We start from the raw sequence: 21,675 nt of genomic DNA on the forward strand, positions 1-21,675 counted from the left end.
TTGAAGAATGTCGACGGGTGGCCACTTTAGGTCCTGTGGACGTAGTGACAGTGCATTATGGAGCATTGCTTTTGGGTTCAATAGCTTGTGCAAGTGTGTACCATCAACTGAAAAAGATGATGGAAGAAGTGATGCACATTCTTCCCACTGAGAAGGTGCTTTTCTCCATTATACCACCAAGTCCAGTATATAACTATTCCGTTGAATGTTGTCGACAGCCAGAGGTGGGAAGGAGTCTTCTCAACAGAAGTATGTGCAACTTTTTGCATGCTGCTGGGATGTACTCCTGTACGAATGAAAACATTGGTAATCAATATGTCCACTTTATCAATGGAAGGGGCATTTCATTGTGGGTCAGTGACAATGACATTTGGTTTTTGATTCTACAGGCTGCAGTGAAGATGCTATTGTAAGAATGTGAGGCACAGAGAAACAAATAACCCCCCAGTACAAAGGACAACCCCTACGTTGGTTGACATTTATTCCCCTAAGCAGACATTACTACAGTTGCAGGGTTGCAAGTGTAACATATGCCAATTTTGCGAATGTACATTTTCTGTTTGAGATTGTGGAGGACACCGGATTGCGCAATATGTTTTCTGCATGTGCAATGCACGCCCAGAATGTGCTATACCATATATTTGTTAACCTTACTCTAGAGGGTGAACTTATGGCTGTGTGCTGTATGACGGCCAGTGTATGCTCTGTGGGTGAATGGCGCATGCATTACTTGAGTCAATGAAAAAGTGTGTCCGATGGCAGTTCTGTGCAGTGTATCATGGAGGTTTGTATATGTATGAAGCACCAACACTGAAGTGCTTGCTTTTGGTTTGTTTGTGTGAGACTTTGGCGACGCTCGATCTAGACTACATTATTGTTGTCGATTGTGTAGGGAGAAATAAACACCATGTAACACAATATATAGTGGCGTTTGTGCGGAGGGAGGTAGTAGGGCAGGCAATGTTTCTGTTTCCGATCTCCTGCATAATTTTGTTTCCCAATATGTAGCTACCCATTTAGGGATGTTATTTTTAATTTGGTGCCGAAATGGACACAGCGTAGTATATTGTGCAGAAGAAGTGCATTTGTGTCTATTACAACTTGTGCCATTGTCCTATTATACAAATGGGATTATCTTTTCACAGCACAAGCATTTTCCCCCCACAAACATCATTCTTTTTCCTAATACTGCATGTTCCTTTTGTGTCCCCTGTACACTCATTGCTTTGGTGCACTTTTTGGAAGTGCAGGAACAATGTTTGTGTTTGCTGTTGCGCACTTGCGCCCTTCAAAACGCACTGCAACACGCACAACCATTTCTTTCATTAGGTACCTATTTCTACCTATTTCAACTGCTGTGTTTTCCACACTACCACCGTTTCTACTATTTAGCAAACAACTGTGTGGAGTGTCTATGATGCGCGTCACACTTACTCCCTTAATTGCCACTTGCTTTGTGACAATGTAAAAAGGAGCATTCTGTGATAATCCCGTACAAAAACCCATTCCTAAAAGGAACGTTATGCTACAGGTGCGCTATTACAAACATAGCCCAATTTCTAAATACAGTATGCTACAGGAAACTTAGGTTTACAGTGCCATACTAAAAACCAAATTCAATGGAAAAACGTTGCTACAGGGACGTTATGGCTACAGGTAAAACCTAAAAACCCCAGCTCGCCAGTTATGGGGAGCTAAACAACCATAACTTGCGCCACCACTGCGCACTGCTAAGACTAACACCAATGACATCAAAGATGAGATCGCAAATGTCATTGATGACATCACATGTGCATTTACTTTTCATGAAAAACCTCCACAAGGGATTGTCATCATCATTTTTGGCAGGAAACTATCAGAGGTCACTGCGAGAACTATCATCAGATACATAGTTCATCAAGCAATGCATGGTTATAAACACCATTGCATTACAGAGTTCTTTCCAGTACATGAATATACTCATGTAGAAACGTAGGCATTGGCTGCAGCATGCACCATAGAGGTGCAATATTCAAAATGTTTCTATGTTGGATAGTGAAATGAGTGCTTTTGTTTTAGAGTTTTGCCTACTGTGAAACATGTAAATAAGTAGGCAACAATGACTCACTTGCTACATAATTGAACTATTACACACAAAACATAAAGAGACCACAACGCATTCAAACATGAGCATGTACAGGAAAAGTAAAGTAAGCAAAAAAGCAGCAGTATTACCAGAGTGTGTTCATAACCTAACTGATTATCTTCATGCACAGAAATGATTGCTGTATTTCCGGCTTGCTTCTTCCCCTATGTCTATGTATCATATGATGTGACTGAACCCTAAGAAAAGTAGCGTAAGAACATATGAGAAGGGTAAGGTCTACAAATATAGTGTACCTTTTTAATGTTTAGTTCCCAATTGTCGGTGAAGAAAAATCACCTGCTCTAGATATGTAGGCGAACAAACAAAAAAAAAAAAAAAAAAAAGGGAGGAAGTCAGACATGTGATATCATCAGTGATGTCATCAATGACATTTGTGATGTCATCTTTGATGTCATGGGCATTAGTCTTAGCAGTGCGCGGTAGTGGTACGAGTTATGGTTGCTTAGCTTACCATAACTGGCGAATTTCTGGGGGTTTTCGGTTTTACTTGTAACCATAACGTCCCTTAAACAAAGATTTTTCATTGAATTTCGTGGGTTTTTATTAGTGCAACTTAACCAAAATGTCCCTTTAACTAAGTTGTTTCATTGAATTTCATAGATTTTTACCAGGATAACATTAGCTCCTATAGATTTCCCATACAATATACAGAACCACCTTGGCACCAAAGCGGTGTCTGCGGACCATGCGACGTTTGGAAACCTCCACACTGCCCAAAAGCTCAGGGGGTAGGTCATATTGTTGTAGCATACATTAACAAATTAAACAGGTTGTAAGAGCAGCACATTATTAAATTACAAAGAAAGATATAGTAAATGTACAAATTGTAGTCTTAAGAAAACAGTGCAATTCCATAGGTTATACAACATAAGGGAACAAACCAAAAATGAAAATAACCTATGACTCAAGCAGAATTACCTCACTGCTGCTTCATACAGAAACTACAAACCAACCGTCACCAGCATACCTTGACAACCACTAACAGCACAACCTAAGAACAAACTGATAAGTACATTACATTTATTTGTACAGCAAAACACTTTGTTCACTATAGTAAACTAAAAAAAGATATTTTTATCTTTTTTTAAAACACAGAAATGACTAACACCCTGGACTGGCTTGACATTTTTTTTCCTCGGAGGAAATGAGTGAAGGCAGCAATACTATTGGTACACAATGTAATTTATGAAGTAAGCCAATTAATGCACATCATTTCACATGTACCGGACATCTTTTTTCTTTAACAGTACAAACAGACAATCAATGCCCCAGAAACAGTAAATCATGTACAACTGCAAAAGGATATGAAACAAGAAAATGACACTGTACAAAATCATGTAGTGCACTTAGAAGAAAAAAATGGATTATTGAATTATTTTGTTGATTTGAAAGACTTTGTACGAAGACATACCATGGAGAATATTAAATATCACTGCCCCACATGCACCTGTACCTCTTCTCCCTGTCCCAGCCAACCATCCCCACAAATTCCCTGTAAGCAAAGACATTATGATGAGACCTCAATCCCTTCCTCCCCCAATACCGAAGCTCTAGAAAATCCCAATATATATATATATATATATATATATCTCCATTTCTGCCTCCCCCTCTTTCGTAATTTGTATATTTATGTGTATAAAAAAAATGTGTACTGTTGCTGTAGGTCTCTACGTTTAATTTTTTGAAAGCCCCGTTTGGTGTCTGGGGACACAGTGACTGTCCGGAGTGTCTGCAATTAATCAAAATGATTGTGTTCTGCGGACATCAACCCTATCCGGCCTGTCCGTAATCGAGATGGAGGTGTGCGTGGAAGTGTCCGTTGAACACCAAGCCTGTCCGGAATGTCCGTAATTAGGCAAAATGGGGGTGCCCTGCGGACACCTTACCTGTCAGGGCTGTCCGAAATTAAAGTGTCCGTAGAACACAAAGTCTGTTCATGTGTCCGCAAAATTGGGACACATTTTATTAGTTCTAGGACATGAACCCTGTCCGTAGAACACCTATGCGCATCCCACGCAATAGCTGTCCTACGGACATGCGTCCCATCCGCAAACGTACCCGCAACGTCATCATGTGACCGCACCCACACTGAGCGTGGGCCCTTGTCCGGGGGCCCGACACTTTAATAGTGTTTTTTTGAGCAATCTGTTTTACTGTAAAACTTCACCCTTGCACATGTCCCAGACCATGCACCTGGCGATCTGGATACTTTTTGGAACTTTGAGCCCTTTTTGGTGTTCCAAGTGTTTGCGGACAGCACGGCTGTCCACAAAGCGCTCCCCATCACCCCTATTAAAGGCCACACCCTAGAGCTGCTCCTCATTCGTTTTTGGCTACCAGAGAGAGCACTGCTCAATATTGCTGGTATCCTATATTGGATTGGCTGCTGACCTCTGCCTGCTGCGCTGTCCTGTGCTACATTCGAGATGGCAACCATGGCTTCAACTTCTGCAGCTGCCTCGGCTTCAGCACACCCACACCCCTCCAACACCACCACCTTCCCAAGGGAGTGGAGAGGGGAACAGGCGTTGGTAGAGAGTGATGAGGAAGACAAGGATGAGATAGACCCAATGATGAAACAACACAAACTGAGTAGATTGCACAGTACACTTGTTTAAAACATAGTATTAACTATGAGGGTCAACAAACTATAAAAAATGTCTGCAAGGTAATGCAATACAACCTTACAAAGTACCTACCCTAACATGCTATATTTTCTTTTATAACGGAGAATTAAAGAAAAATGTATCATACATTTACACAAACCATGCAAACAAAACAGAAGAGACCCTCAACAATACCAACAGTAAGTATACAATTATTGGGGGGCGTGGCTAACTGGCCATGGAATAGGACGTGCTGCGTGAGGAGCTCCTGATGATCCGACTTTATTTTTGCCAAAGTTACCTGTTGAAACTGCAACGAGCGCCTAGAACTTTGGGGATCAGGCGTCGGAAGCCACACGCCAAGTGAAGTTCGCTGGAGCAGTTCATAGTCCCGGGGAATCGTGAGATATACATGTTTTTGTTGGTACGGCTGTGTGGCCGCTTCGGCACCAAGATGGCGGCAAAAAAAGGAGAGGCCTCCGAGGAGAAACGAAACTGATTTCTCAGAACTGCGGGACATGGCTGCGGTAAATTGCCTGGTGGAATAGTACAATAGGAAAATATGGCAGAGTGTTCGAACTAGCAACATGAGAGCGCCCGGCCTGGCATACGCTAATGGAGCCTCGGCGATCTGACTGCAGGAGGAGATAACATTGGATGCTTGGGCGACGAGGCCTACGGAAGCTGAATGGGGAGTGTGAGGCCATAGCCCACCCGTAAGACAATTCGAAGTGCCTTCTCGAATGAGAGTTAGGAGACCTGGGAGCCAGACTATTGTCGGACCAAGGACAGTGCAACAGCTGCACTAAGGCAGAGGCGTACGGGAGTGGAGGGCAGCGCCATGTCGGCGAAAGGGTTGAGAGTCAAGACTAAGCAACCCACGATGGAGACTTTCACGAAAACGCAATGGACCCCCTCAACATCGGTGCAGAGCATGGTCGCGACCCCTGCGGAAGACGCCCCCGAAGGGGACAAGCACCAGATCCTGGAGGCTATAACGGGACTGAGTGCTAAATGGGACTTGGCAATGGCGGACCTACGCACAGCTCTAGAGAATAAGATTGATGCTGTTGGTACGGAACTCACCCTGCTATGTCAAGATGTTAGGGCGCTTGCAGAAAGGACCAGCGGCCTGGAAAGTGGGGTGAAGATTAATACCGATGTTAGCATGAGCAATGCGAAAGAGATTCATGTCCTAAAACAACAGGTCGCCAACCTGGAAAATTGTGTGGAAGAGGCGGAAAGAAGGGCGAGGAGGAACAACATTCGCGTGGTTGGCCTTCCGGAGAGGGAAGAAGGCCAAGACCCCACAAACTATGTCGAAAACATGATCCTACAAGGGATCGGAGCAGGGAATCTTTCGCAGGGATTTACGGTGGAGAGGGCGCACCGCGCCCTAATGAGGAAACCCCGGCCGGGGGCCCCGCCAAGACCAATCATTGCGAGGATCCTGAATTACAAAGACAGAGAAAAGATCCTCGAATATTTTCATAAGGGCGGCACGATAGAGAGAGCATCCACCAACATTACAGCATACCCGGACTATACGATACTGGTGCAAAGGCAGAGGTATAGTTATGTCGCCGTCAAAAGAAGGCTGAGAGCGGCGGGAGTCAAATATATGCTGCTGTATCCGGCACGATTGAAGGTGCTACATAAGAACAAAGCGCTATTTTTTGATACCCCGGAGGATGTTGTCACATGACTGGACCTGCAGGGCTGCCCGGAACAAGAAGCGGATCGTGATCGGCAGGATCATACCGAATGAAGATTTTGTAAGGAGGAGGAACCGGATTGTACAGAGAAACTGTAACTGACTGAACCTTGAACACAATCTGAGCCTGGTGCTCGATTTGGACTGGAATATAGTGAGTGTAACTGTAATTGGTAACGATTTGGCATCTGTATGCGTAATGTTTTTTGAAAGGAGCAACAGAACGTGGACGACCTACCCCAATAGATTATTAGTTTCAGCGGCCATTAGGGCGGCTTTACCCTACTGAGCCCTGAGTAGAAGCTTGTGCTAGGCAGGGCTAGATGTGGGGGTGCCCGAGATCCAGGAATGGAGCTGGGCAACGGTTGGGGAGGGCACTGTGGGGGGAGGGGTGGGTGGTAAGACGGTGGGGGGATGGGAAGTTGAGTGTGTGTGTGTGTGGTTATGGGGAGTTTAAGTTTTGTTTCGAGCCTATTTGGGGGAATCAGCATGTTGTACTTGCAGTGCATGAAGGGGCGGAATCGGCGGAGGATCGGGAGGGTGCTTACTAACGACCTATGGGGGACCTCAGGATAATAACGTGGAACGTCAGGGACCTTAACAGTTATTTGAAAAGAAACAAAATCATGATGTATCTGAAAAGGCAGAAAATACATATCGCACTACTACAGGAGACGTATTTGATGCGAGAGAAGTTGGACCTGGTTAAGAGAAAGTGGAGGGGGATTGTAGTGGGCTCGCCATACTCTGCATACTCCTGGGGGGTGTTAATTTGGGTGGCTCTGCATGTCCCGTTCAAATCGATACAAGAGGTAGTTGAGACTGATGGAAGGAAGGCTATATTGCGAGGGCTGGTGGAGAGCAGGGAGGTATGCATAGTAAACACGTATGCCCCCAACCAAAACACAGCAGCATACTTCAGAGCCCTGTGTGTCAATTTTAGTACGTGTTTAGGGAGCGCTGTGATCTGGGGTGGGGACTTTGTGTGTTGGATCCTGTGGTGGACAGATCTGATGGCAGGGTGGGTAAGCCTAGCCCAGCAGCGAGAGCGTTGCAGACACTGCTAACTGATTTTGGCTTTACAGATGCGTGGAGGATGAAACATCCCACTGAGAGGCAATACTCACACTATTCAGCCCCGCACCAACTGCACACTAGGCTTGATTACGTCTTTGCTACAGCAGATGTGATGTCTGAGATTACTCAAATCAAATATAAGGCTAGGGTCCTCTCGGATCACTCGCCCCTGATCCTCGGATGGCAATATTGAAATATCCGAAAGATGGCAACTTGGCAGAGGCATCAGACAAGGGTGCCCCTGGTCCCCGATGCTTTACATCTTAGCCCTGGAGCCTCTGGCAATATGCCTTAGGACACAATATGATGCGATTGGCATTGAGGTAGGAGGGGAACGACACTTTGATATCTTTGTACGTGGATGATTTGTTACTGTACTTGCAATACCCAGAAGAAAATCTCTTATACATACTTGAAGTGATGGAAAGGTATGCAGAGTTGTCGGGCATCTCGGTGAACCCCCAAATGTCTGTCATATTCCCGCTAGGTAGCTATAAGGGGACCCCTGTAGACAGACTACCGGTGCTACAGGTACCATGGGCAACTAGCTCTTTTCGCTATTTGGGTGTAGATGTATATCACACGGTGCAAGAAGAACACAGACACAATACGGAAGTAGCCGTCGAGAAAATTAGGAACAGCATGCAGTTCTGGGCAAGATTGCCCTTGGCGATGATGGGGCGGGGGGCTATGCTTAAGATGGTGGTTCTGCCCAGGCTCCTGCATTACGTTAGTAATATCCCATACATAATACCCAAGAAGTTTTTCAGTAAATTAAACAGCATGTGTAGGGATTTCCTGTGGCACGGTACCCGAAATAGAGTGGCGTTTTGGAAACTGCAGAACTTTTACGAAAAAGGAGGTATCAGACTGCCTCATTTTGAGGTTTACTATTTGGCGGGACAGTTACAGTATGTGGCCAAGTGGCTTTCTGATGAAGTGACCCCTGAGCACAGGGTGCTTGGACAGGACTGCGCCCCGTTTTATTTGAAAGAAATGATTTGGCTGTCCGAAACTGAAATGAGGGGGCGTCCCGCGATGCTGAGGCTTGGATGGAAAATTTGGCGTAGGGCTTGTCGTTTGATGGAAGTTCCAAGCCCATGCCTCCTGCAGATACCGCTGGTTGCTTTGACAGGAGGGGATGATCAGCTGAGGGCGATTGTTAGGACCTACTGGGAAATCGGTGGGGCTGGCAACGCAAGGCGATGTCTGGCAAGAGGGATCCATTAAGGAGTTTATAGAACTCAACGAAGAGGCGGGGCTACACACGGGCCAATATGTCACGTACATTAGATTAGTGCGGATGATTAAGAACACCTGGCCAGAGACAGTTTTGATAGAAGAACCAGATGCAGTTTTGGGAGCAATGTATGATATATCCGAAGGAGGTCATGAGATCTCGAGACTGTATGAGAGGGTGATGGCTAAGGCGGGGAAAGATTTGACACATCGGAGACTGGACTGGGAGGTGGAAATGGGGGCCCCGATGGAGGATAGGGTGTGGGAGCGTGCCCTGGGCTACCACAAAAAAGTGTCTAGAAATGCCAGATTAAAACAAATACAGCTGTATGTAACGCATAGGGCGTAGATGACCCCCCTGAGGTTATCCAAGTTCCGAAACGCTGGAAGACAAGTGTGTCCTAAATGTAACCTGGAAAACGCTGACATGACACATGTTTTGGTCATGCCCGATCATTAGGTGTTTTTGGGGAGAAGTGGCGCAGAAACTGGCTGATAAAGGGGTTACTCTTGTCACAGACAAGGCCTGTGCCTGCTTATTGGGCGGGTTCCCTAGGCCACGGAAATTCAAGCATATTGAGAAACTGAGAAATCTGGCGTATGTGCTTGCGAAACATAGGATCGCCATGGGGTGGAAGAAATGCCACAAACCTAAGGTGGATGTATGGTGGAAGGACTTGCAGAAATGGGCGGAGGCTGAAACGGTGACATGGCAAGAAGCGTGTAGCCGGGCTGATGAAGGGGAGGCGGGCACCCTGTTGGCTTGGAAAACGCTAATAGCAGAATTGTTTGGAGTAATATCAGATCCAACAGACTCCGAAGAGAACGAAACCCGGCCGCATGTGCCAAATATTGAAAGAGATTGACAAATAGGCTCACGGGGGGAGGGAGGGATAATTGGAGCAGTGATTAAGATAACTTGATGTGTAATGGAACTATTATGATCATGCTGCTTGTTTGGTTTTTGTTGTTTTGTTTGCATAAAATCAATAAAAAAAAAAATTTAAAAAAGTATACAATTATTGGTGTCACTTCTCTATAATCTGCAAATATACATTCTCTACATACATTTTTCCAAGCCTTATACCAGCATGAAAATATTGCCAGCATGGCTGTATTATACTGCGGTGGTTGTGGTCAGGGCCTGAGTCTTGGGTGCCACAACCACCGCAGCATAATACAGCCATGCACAAACACATCTGCCCACTTACCACAACACAAACACAAACCATATACTTCAAACCCTATCCACTTCTGTACACATAGTACTCCAATGCATACAACCACCATAGCACAATAAAAACATTCTCATATTATCTGCAATGCACTCCCATACACTAATAAAGCCTGCTTGCAGTCACTAAATTAACTGTCCGCCCGAGGAACCATCCATGGATCCATGGACTGCCGTGGTGACTATGGACACACCAATGGCATCTTGCACCTAAACAAATGCATCTTATTACCCACCTTTCACCACCAAATGCCCCAAAACATGTTTTCAAGGCCCTTTCGCTGCCGCGCTGTCCGCGGTCATCCGGGGACACAAGATGGCGGGCGTTTCTCAAAATGATGACGCTCCCGATGCTTCCTTCCAGCCAATCGGCAGACGAGTCGGGTGTCCGCGGACATGACGCAATCGTTGAACCAATCGGAATGCTGTCCGCCGAGCGAACAGGGAAATGTATCAGCGGACCGGACACAGATAGCACTAATTGTTTTTACTTACTTTTTGGTCGTTTTAAAAAACTAGACGGATTTACACCAAATTAACAAAAGCACGCTTTTCGGACCAAGCTGCTGCTCCTGCTGAATATTTGGTGAAAATCCGTCCAGCAGTTCGGGCTGTGGGCGTGAGCAAAGTTTTTCCCCCATTATGTCTAGGGAAAAAAACAATTTTAGGACCCCCCTACAACTATGCCCCCCCCCTTGAAGAAACCTCACCAAAAATGGCAAAATAATTCAGACACAGCCATATACTTTTTTTTTGCAATGTTTGGTGAGAATTCGTCTGGGGGGGAGCGAAGTTGTAAGCTGCCCAAAAAGTGCTCTTCGTATGGGCTGAGCAACTAAACCGTAACTACACGGCCGCTACTCTGCCCATCTCCTCAGTCCAACCATTCGCGTATATATTCACGCACTGCATACACCCATTAAAAATAAACACATTGTGTAAACAGAAACGCCATACCTCTGTATTGAGCTGCTGTGAAGTGCAAGTGCAAAATCTAAACTGCACATGGAATGGTACAGATATCTCCTACTATAAGTGTGGGGGTGGTGATCAGATAAGAGCCTAGGTCCCCGTCTCATGGTTCTGGTGTAAGCATTAAGAGCTCAGGAATGCAGCCACCATAAAACATGGTGGGGGGGGGGGCGTTGAGGGTGGTTGAGAGACGAATGGAAAAGGAAATTTTCTGCAAAAATACAGCCAGTTCCACCTGATAGGGAAATGGACAGAGAAAATGCTAGGCTACTTGTTAAAATTAGGAGAGTCACCTAAGGCTGTGTGGAGACAATGGGTAAACATTGAGCAGTGGAAAGGAATGCAGTGGGGAGGGGCTTTCAGTGTAAAATTTGGGTCTTCCATCTGTATTTTTACATAGGGACGCCAAACTAATAAAAGCTCACTGCAGAGCTATATCCCATGGGTGTTGCATATTGGTGGGACCGTGAGAGGGTCAGTGGCAACACTAACTCTTGCAATCCATATGAGGAACAGTGAACAATCTTGTAGAGCAAGCCTACTCGCACCGCAACCTTGGCCATCTTCGTGCACTCATAAAACCAGCTAATTTCGCCCCCCCCCCCCAAGCCCCTTCCCTAGATAAGACTTTTTTCCATATTAATTTCCCCATCCAATAGATATTGAGCCCCCACACATTTCATCCATTGGCCAGACTTGTACTTTCAATTTTTTTCTCATGTGGTTTCCTTTCTTTTTCATGTTTTTGTGCAATCTTTTCACTAGGCTACACCCATTGTATTTTTGTATTATCCACCTAATAATTCCTTTTATGCTTACACTGAAAGGGCACCTTTCCATTGCTCAATGTTCCCCCCATTTTAACACGTGGCCTAGCATTTTCTCTGACACTTTCCCCATGAAGTGGAACTGGCTTCATTTTTGCAGAAAAAGTCCTTCCCCATTCAGCTCACCATGTTTTATGACGGCTGCATTCCTGAGCTCTTAATGCTCACACCAGAAACAGGAGACAGGGACCTAGGCGCTCATCGCCAACCCCACCCCTACACTTACGTCAGGAGGCAACTGTACCATTCCACATGCAGACATGATTTTGCTCCTGCACTTCACTGCAGTTCAATACAGAAGTAAGACATTTTTGTTTACTGTCCTCCATATTATCTGTTTATTTTTAATGGGTGTATGCAGTGCATGAATATATGCAAATGGGTGGACTGTGGACATGGGCGGAGCCTCTACGTGGTCCTCACAGAAACCTTCATCCAGATAAAAGTACCAATTCTGCCCTAGATTTGTGTATTTATATATTAGTATTTAACAAAAAACGTAGCTTAAGTAAATTCAAGAGCACCTGTAAGGTAAGCGTTAGTAAAGATTTTCTTTTTGCAACTTTCCCCTCCATAGATTTCTATGGGACAACTTTGGTTTTACCTGTTTTGGACATTCTTGGAGGTCAGTAAAGCCTTCTGCTTGGCTTTACTTTACTTCTCTTGCTTGTGGGCTCATTCTTATAGGGGAACTGAATAATCCCCAAAACTATCAGTACTGAGAGACAATGCAGGGCAGCTAGGAGCTATTTAGCTGCTGGTTGTAGACCAGAAGAGCCCGTTTAGCTCAGTGGTCAAAGTGGGCTGGAGCGGTGCTCCTCTACTTTTAGAAAATATTTTACTGTTCCTATACTTTTATTTTAAAAAGTAACCTTTCGGGAATGGTTTGGTTTTAAAATAAAAGTGTAGCAAGAAGTTGAAACTTGCACTTTCAGTGCACTGCACATTCCCTTAAACAGCAGTCGCATCTGTTTGGGGTTTGTATTGTGCGTGGGAGGGGGCGTGGTGATGGGGTTGGTGGGCAGCGGGCCAGACCAGTAGAACATAGTCCTAATACTTCTTTTCGTACACTTCAAACACTGGTTTAGCTTGAAAACAACAGCTACCAGCAGCTACTTTTGGCTCCCCAGGCCAGCTGATGACTAACCAACATACCTATGGGACATTAAATCTATGCATTTGGGACAATCATTAAATAAGCATTAGGACACATCTATATGACATAAAGCATAAGGGGTCATAAATAACGGACGCCATCTACTAGTCCCTCATTCCCCAGTGGCAACTCCTTCTCACTGGTTAATGCAGGATATCACAGGAGCTGATTTTAGCTCCCGCTTATCCAATCTTCATTTCGATCCCGGCTATGGCTCTCTTTATGAAGTCTTGTATAGTAACAATTTCACACATCACCTTATAGTGAAGTGCACTTGGGATACTTTGTATCCTTATATCTTTTCATATAATGGTCTTTAGGTTACTTTTACAATGGGCCTAAAATAAGCTAGTGGCAGCTTTACAGTTTTTGTGACATGTTACTCTTGCACTTTTGCACTTACCTTGAATGGCTACTAAAGGTCGCTAGCACCCTAAGGTGGCCGTGCCTCAAGGTATTTTGCTTGTTCTTTGAGCTTCTTCCTGCCTTCTCAGGTCAGGAAATAACTTTCCCAGGGAAAGAGAGAGGGGTGTGTGCGTGCGTCTGTCTCAGAGAAGGGGGATGGTACTGTCTGGTCCTGATCCACATCTCCGTTGCCAGAACGTCTGTTGCTGGCCAGATGTGTTCACCAGTGGCTATCCATAATTGGATAGCCACTGGCTGCTTAGATGGGTGCAGATCACCACCATTGGTTGGCTTCACCTTGCTTCCAGCTTTAATCTTGGGTAAAAGGAGGGCTCCTCAAACTGTTCATCAGATCACTGTTGGAACCAAGCAGAAATCAGCATCGACTCCAGTGTTGTCCAGTGAATCACTGCTCCTCTGTCCTGATCTCAAGGAGGCCCTCAATGGTGCTTCGACACCTGGACCAGTGGTAACAACCAGTCTCAACCCCAGCTCAAGGATCTGTACATGCTAAGCCTTCGGAGGTGTCCCTGGGCAAACTGGTTGATTGAACAACTCTCTCCTGGCTATCTTGCACAGTCGTCACTGTTCCGAGCACAGCCCTGGAACTTTGCAGATCTGCCACAAGTCACCTGCTCCTGCATTTTCAGCCATCTCAAATCCAAGGGAAGCTGTGCTGGGCCTGCTCAGTGTTCGCCGCTGGATGATTGCATGTCCGTGGTGACCTTGGTTGGATCGGGTCATCCTTGAGGCGTCCCAAGGCTGTCTGTCCCATAGAGGTCTTTACCTGTCTTGTTTGGTTCTTCTACTAGAAGCTATCTGGAGCGAGTCACAAGTACTGCAACCAACCAAAGCGAAAATCCTGCAAAACAAAGTATTTCTACAGTGTAGTCATCTAGACGACCCTCGGGAGAGGACCCAAGACAGATGAACAAGCCAGCAACGAAGTATGGAACCTCCACAGGTGGTATCTGGAGAACTCTGTACCTGTAGCCTTTCCCCCTGCTTCCCATAGGTTAACAAGGGCATAAGACCCTAACTCAATCTTGGACCTAACCTTTGGTGGTGGAACCTGGGTTAAGGATCCTTCCCTAGACATATCCTAGTGTGTTGGGATTGCCAACATTCTTGATCTCAACTTTATCTAACTTTTTATAACTTTGTTAACCATAACCACTGGCACTGCAAATCTCTATATAAACCTACCTGAAGAGCGAATACTTTGAACTGGTGATTTTTGGGCACAAGGCCCAAACCATCCTAGGGTTGGACTTTAGAAGAGTTAGTGGAGCTGTTCTGCGATTATTCTGAAGTGTACCGTCTGTTCCTATGTATATGACTACTGGCCTGCATTACACAGGTTATTGAAACAAATGCTAATTTCTCTCTCTCCCCTAAGGGTGAGGGTATATATGCATTGTAAGGGTTTTGTGTGACAATATTTGTCTAGTATTTTTATCTACTCACTGTGTAACTAAATGCCTAATAAATAATATTTGTATACTTACCCATCTAACTGGAATTACTGGTGTTGCTCTGTGTGGACTCTTGTAGCCCTAAACCACTCTCACACCCTTCCTGAGACTAAGCCTTGCTGCTCATTAACTGTTCACGACAATAGGGTGGCCTAGCAAACTCCTCTCCCCGGGGATGATTTTGGAAATCCTAACAGTACGTAAAACAAAAATATACATAAACAATATTTGTGTCCAAAGTGGACACTAAAAACATTTCAAAATAAATACAAATGTGTACTTCGTAATATACAGGGACACTGTAGCAGGTTCAAGTGGGGAAGGAAAACAGTGGTTAAACACTTAATAGCACCTTAGTGGTAGAAAGCCCACACTTACAGTCTGCACTTTGCTTGTGCCCTATCCCCTGGACATGTGTTCACAACCAGAATCAGGTAAATAGCCACAGTAACTTATGGGATTACCAATTTCCGCCCTTAAGATTCAGGCAGACCAAGCCAATAGAGTAGGAACATAGTGAAAAGCCATGTTATGTACACGGTCCAGTGGTGAACAGAGGAGGGATCAACTATCAGGGGAGCTAGAGGGACCCCACACAAGATATCCTACGTCAGGATTCGACCACCAAAGATAAGGGACAAAGAGGTTGTCTATAGGGAGTTTTAACTATGCATTTTGGCACTGAGGCAGCGAGCAAAAAGATTAGGCAAGCAAGCCCCAGCTTCCCCCAAGAGGCAGACCAGAGACTCCATGTAAGTCAGAAGATGTGTGGGAGACTATTCGTGCCAAAGGTTGCAGTGAAGAATGCCCGGGGATCCCAAGTTTAGAGGAGAGTTTCATTGTTGGGATTGGTTACAGCTGGGGGGCAGTTCTGGCCTCTGCTTAAAGACTCGGACGTCACAGAAAATGCCTGTAGCTGAACCTGAGAATCCGGAAGGACGACGTGCGATTGGAGTCCCACGATGCTGGAGAAAGATAATTGATGCAAGTCATGTCAAGAAGACCCAGTAAGGACCTGCAGGCAGCACTCAAATTCGAAGAGGTTCAGTTCTAGCAAGTGAACACAGTCTGGTGACGAAGACCAGCAGGAGAACAACAAACCAAGGGGTGCAACAATGATGCAGCAAGGGAGCAGCCCAAGGAGGTGTGCTCATGTTAGGATATACAGACCTTCAGGACTGTGGCAGATCTGTGGGACCCCTCGAGCTTCCGCAGAGTGCCACTGAAGATGGATGAAGAACGAGCTGTGCCCACAAGATCAAGAGAGGGAAGGAGACATATATACAGGCTTCTCTTGGTTGAGAGAGGCAGAGCTTTGCCTTGCGTGTATCGACTATAACATAGGCTGCTGTAGTGAAATCCCAGCGTCCTTTAAGTGCTTCAGATACATGTTCCAGTGGTCAGAAAGTGAATGTCTCCAAAATCTCCCCTCAATCTTCACAAAACTGGGCTGGGGGTGCCCCAGCCCATCTCTCAGAATTCACGCACCATTCAAGCGGAGGGGTTTATCCATCCTAGATAGCCAGCTCAGATCCCTGCCATCACACCCATCCCCGACATCCGAAAGTGGATTAAAATGTCTGGGACCCTTACCAACTCCAGACCAGTTCCAAGCAAACAGGTGGCCTTTCTTGTCTCGGGCAGAGGCCACAAAGTGACATGGCCATATATTACCATTCGTACCTTTGAACAGAAGAAAGACGGCCAAAGGCAGTGATTCGAAAAGAGAGCTCAAACACAAAAGTAGTCATTTTGACCACTGTAGTGGCCCAATTGCCTTCTTGCAATAAAAATAAAGCACAGCAGTGCACAGGTAAAACATATGATACACTGCTACCAGCCTCTCAGGAACGGACTATAAGAGTTGAAAAAGACATTACTGAAAACGACACGGCAGACAGGGTTCCCATATGCTACTAGTCACGAGGAATGGAATAGTCGTGCACAAAAATGTAAAGATGGAGAGAGGGCCTCCGTGCACGAATGGCCAGTGCCAGTTCCAAGAGCAAACTTGGAGCGGCAAGTGGAGTGGAAAAAGCACTTCCGTTGCTAGGAAAAAAGAAAGGACTCTGGCCTACCAAATAAGTTAGCAACTATGCTCGGTGTCTCTTGGAACAAGTCTGCAAAAGCAGCAAAAAGGAAAAACATTCCTAACAGCTGAACAGAAAATACAAATCGTAATTAACAGCGCAAAATAAAAAATTACTCAATAGCTTATAAAAAAATAAAAATACTTGGACTGTTCAAGTTGGCTGGGGAAGGAGGCGGAGGAGGATAAGTGTGTGTTGGGGTTTTTGCCAGAAAACACACAATATACTGTACATTTTTAAGCAATACATATTAGCCAATTTGTAATGGTTGACATTTTACATTAGTCTCTTACCAAATGAACAGGCGCTGGAAAGTGATAATGTTAGGATATTCAATGTACTAAATGGCATCTGTGCACAAATGTATGATCGCCATTTCTAGTTTGTTACGAGTAGAACGTTAGAGAACCGTTATCTGTAAGCAGAATGGACGTCTCAAACAAGAGCCAAATGGGGAAGGCATACGGCTTTTCTTAAACTGTTTTGAAATTGATCTGCATTTTCTCCAAGCAGCGAGCCATTTTGGGCCAGTCATTTGGGGGCCTTTCTACAAGGGTATAGCCCGCACTTTTGCCCATTTCACGATCACTACGATTCATACCTGTGTGCAATATGGGGGTATATTGGTGATGAACAGGGTCCGGTCTTGTGGCCGCTTAGGGTCCAGGTCCTGACGCACCTTGTGCTCCTTTACGTACAAGTAATGGCATGAGCGGGAAGCCTCTTTAAACTTCACAGGAACGGCTACAAAAGAAAAGAAAGGATGTTTAAAAAAAAAACAAAGAGGAGACAGATGGCCTTCGAGACAGAGGTATGAGCCCAATCAAACTGCCACCAGAATATTGCTCTGTGGACCACCAGCTGCATAAAACTACCTCATCAGCACGCTGCCACATGTGAAAGGAACAGCGCACCGGATGGTTATGGGCATGCCAAATAATGTAGGACAGATTTTCCCCTCATGTAGCAATCCTCCTGCTCCCTTCCCCATACTCCCAAATGGCCCGCTCACCGCTTTCATCACAAAGTTGCACCTTGTTTGTCCATCCTCCATCTACCACCAAAAGATCTATAGCCTGCTAAGAAGGTGCGTTTGCCTGGGCAAAAAGGGACCTTCAAGTGAATTGTTCATCCTCGCAAATCAGTGCATATTTCTTGGACAGCTCTCAGTAACTAGGTTGGAGTTTCGTCATCTTCCAGGAAGATAAAAGGCTGAGAAAAGTATTCCCAGGAACCAGTTACCAGCCTTCAGGCAACCCAACAATTTGAAACAAAGTCTGCTTTTGACAAACAACAAAAGGGGACAACCCCATGCCAAACAATATGCAAGCCTGTGCACACAACATAGCAATCGACAAAATGAATAAAGCAACTATTTCTTTAAAATACAGGGTTCCATCACCTGCACATCCACCAATGCAAAATATTGGCTAGCTTGCACACAAAAATCCCTACTGGGAGGGGAAGACACTTAGACAAAAGAATACACATCGGTACAGCATTATACAGGAATAAAGACTTCTGTAATGGGGAACATTTCTTTGGCCCAGGACATGATGACATCAATGATTTGAATAGGACTACCATTAATCTGAATTTAAAAGCAGCTAGTCAGAAATACATTTAGGATGATGCAAGTCTTTGGCACTCTTGAAAATAAACACAAAAAAGCACCAGTGTTTTATGTCACAGTACCCACCATAACGTCCAGTTTTTCTGACTGCCCCAACTTCAGACACTTCAAAATTAACTTGAAAACGACAACTGTGTCCCCCTCCCCTGTTCCGAGTTAACTTCTGTTTTCTGCTCTTCAAATTGATCAGACATTCTTTTCATCCCTCCAGTACGCACAGCCACATTACTATGCAAGGGTTCAACAAATGGACAGTTAATAACTGTGTGTTTCGCCAACTTTGTAAAACATCTTTACAAAGCCCCTGTTTGATGAATTGGACCGTCTGGGTGTCACCTACACTAACTACGCAGATGACAACCAGATACTCCCACTTCTATCAGGCACTTATGACTTAGACGTACGTCGCGTGAACGAAATATACACCATCATTCAGGCATGGATGGCCACTCATGGCCTCTGCCTGAATGACAAAACGGAACTCCTCCTAGTAGGTTCACCAGCCAACTTAAACAAACTCCGCCCCAACTACTCACTCAGTGTTGAACATATATGGGAACAACATTCGAATTGCCAAAGAAGTAAAAAACACTAGGCTTCTACTTTGATGCCACATCTAACCTTAACTAGCAAGTTAATACCACTGCCTCTGCCACGGCCTATATGGGCAAACTGATAAGAGCCTGCACACCCTTACTGTCCTCAGAAAGCTGTCTCATACTAGCCAGAGCACTCATATTGTCCAAACCCGACTACTGTAATGGTCTCTACTTAGCTGCTAATAAAACTGTCCTGAATAAACTCCAGATAATGCAGAATAATGCTCTTAGAGCTGCTCTAAACATACCTAGAAGGGAGCATATCTCAGCCAATAGGAATAACTGTAAATAGCTTTCCATAAAAGAAAAGATTGAACTCTGCCTCGCTTTCAAAGCACTTAACCACACAACCCCTTCCCCGTACCTTGCAGAAAAAAATTCACCCTCAGACCTTCGACACGCATCACAAGATCTTCTGATACAATTTGCCTGCTGGTCCCAAAATGGAATCTAAAAAGATCTGGTGGATCCAGCGTCCCAGTTCTGGCATCCCAACTATGGAACACACTCCCTGCTGACATCAAAGCTATCCAAGTATTCTCCAACTTTAAGAGAAGTGTCATATCCTGGTTACTCTGGAAGAACTAACAGTTACTCAGATCCCTCACCTCTTAACTCACTGTCGCTTCGTCCTTTCTGACCTGCATATCCTAGTGACCAACAACCATAGCCATTTGTTCTGTCCCCCTCCTGCTAGTCTAGCCTTCTATAACCTCCCCTCTAGCATTGTAACACTTGCATCCGATTGCCATTGCTGTGTTATTTGTTAATGTATATATGTATTCGGTCACCTACCTGTAACGGTCTATTACCTTCATATATGTACAAATTCCACTGCTAATTGAATTTCCTTGTATGTAACATTTACTAAGAGCGCCCAGATACCCCTGGGTCAGGCGCGCTATATAAATAAAATAAACAAACAAACTGGCGCCCTGTTGTGGCTCGCTTAGCTGCATGATATTAGAAGCTCAGATCCATGTATATCGGCTTCCTCCCACACACTGAAAATGCTATTCAAATGAATGGATATAAAAGAAACATTTTAAAACAGCATTGCCCTCTTCTGCTCTGCACCAAATTCCAATTTCCCTTTAACACCCCATGCCATACAAACCTGTCTCTTCAGTCTGTGTTGACTTGTAATCAACCCGAGCTTCCCCATCTATATAACTTGCACTTCGCTGTCTGCTGTGGATAATCATGTATGCAGGCCAGTTGCACTTTACAACCTCGTGTTAACGTATACTAACCCTGTAGCTTACATACAACAAATCGACAGTTGTATTTTATTTTTTTCACCAGTTTCACATTTCCCTTCAACGGTTCACAACATGGAAACCTGCTTCTTTCTTGAGCTCATTTTAAGTCTAAATGTCCTTCTCTCTATATATAGGTTCTGTTTCAATTCTACAATGAATATCAGAGGAACAGAGCCATGTGGTCTCGAGAGCAAGCAGACATAAATATGGCATTAGGTATTATAATAAAAAGGTATTATTGCTGCAAGATCCCTTCCTGTTTTTTGTCCATCATTTAAAACCCTGCACTGTTCAGTTGGCTAATGTGGTATTCTTCCCACTCCTTAATGTGGACCAACAAAGCACCAGGACGAATATCCCGGAAATAAATAAATAAAATGTACAAAAATAAATAAATAAAATGCACAAATGGTGTCGAACATACAGACGAATGAATGGGCCCAAAGAAGCCTGGTACCCGTTGATGGTAAGCCGAGGCAAACCTTTCAGAATCCAATGGACATGCACTAATAAGTAACACATGAGTGCTCCAATATCACTGCGGGTAATCAATCCCCTGCAGCGCATGTGGGAGAGAGGGGTCGGTCCAGAAGGAGAATTCCTCTCCTTTGCATGTAGACATTAAGCATAGAGTCCACCTAGTCAATTTAGACAGTGCAACGTGGGTAGGGCAGGCAATCTTGTAACTGATGGCATTCCACCCCCAAAGGAACTTTATCTCGATTAGAACTTTATCTGGATTAGAAATTAATGTTACAGGGCCAAAGATGGGTCTGGTAAAGGGGTGGTGAGAGGAGAGAGAAAGAGATCGAGTCCCAGTAAGGAGTTTCTATTCGATTCAAACTTGCATGCCTCTTCTAGTATGTATGATTGAGGACAGCACGTGCTACAAGAATGAGGCTGTAGTCAGAAGGCTCAGTTTAGCTTCCACCTTAATTAGCAATTTACGTCAGGTACACGATGGAAGGAGGCAATCTGAGCACGCGCTGGTCTACACGCTCAGGATGGGCACACAGGGGAAACCGACAGTCCTGGAACACTCACTTGTCAAGCTCCCAGGAATCCACATCATCCCAGCTGTGACATTATGCGCAGTGTTAATCATGAGGTCACATTCATTCAGGATTCTACACAACCTCTGCCTTCTATCACACACTCAATCGTTTGTCGCTATAATTACATGAATTAGCACAAAATGACCGTTGGTAGCCTAAAGTATAAATACATCACTAATACAATA

At 44.8% G+C, this 21,675-nt stretch overlaps 1 protein-coding gene across 1 annotated transcript in view; it reads right to left on the bottom strand.

Moving 5' to 3' along the window:
- The window catches only part of RRP7A (ribosomal RNA processing 7 homolog A), a 184,821-nt gene that overhangs the window by 141,587 nt on the left and 21,559 nt on the right, over positions 1–21,675 (bottom strand). The window contains exon 2 of the mRNA XM_069652696.1: positions 17,543–17,685. Coding sequence (XP_069508797.1) covers positions 17,543–17,685 — 143 coding nt within the window. The remainder of the gene's footprint in view (positions 1–17,542; positions 17,686–21,675) is intronic.

This window comes from Ambystoma mexicanum, chromosome 3p (genome assembly GCF_040938575.1).
Source record: "Ambystoma mexicanum isolate Mex_15411 chromosome 3p, UKY_AmexF1_1, whole genome shotgun sequence".
Classification (NCBI taxonomy): Eukaryota; Metazoa; Chordata; class Amphibia; order Caudata; family Ambystomatidae; genus Ambystoma; species Ambystoma mexicanum.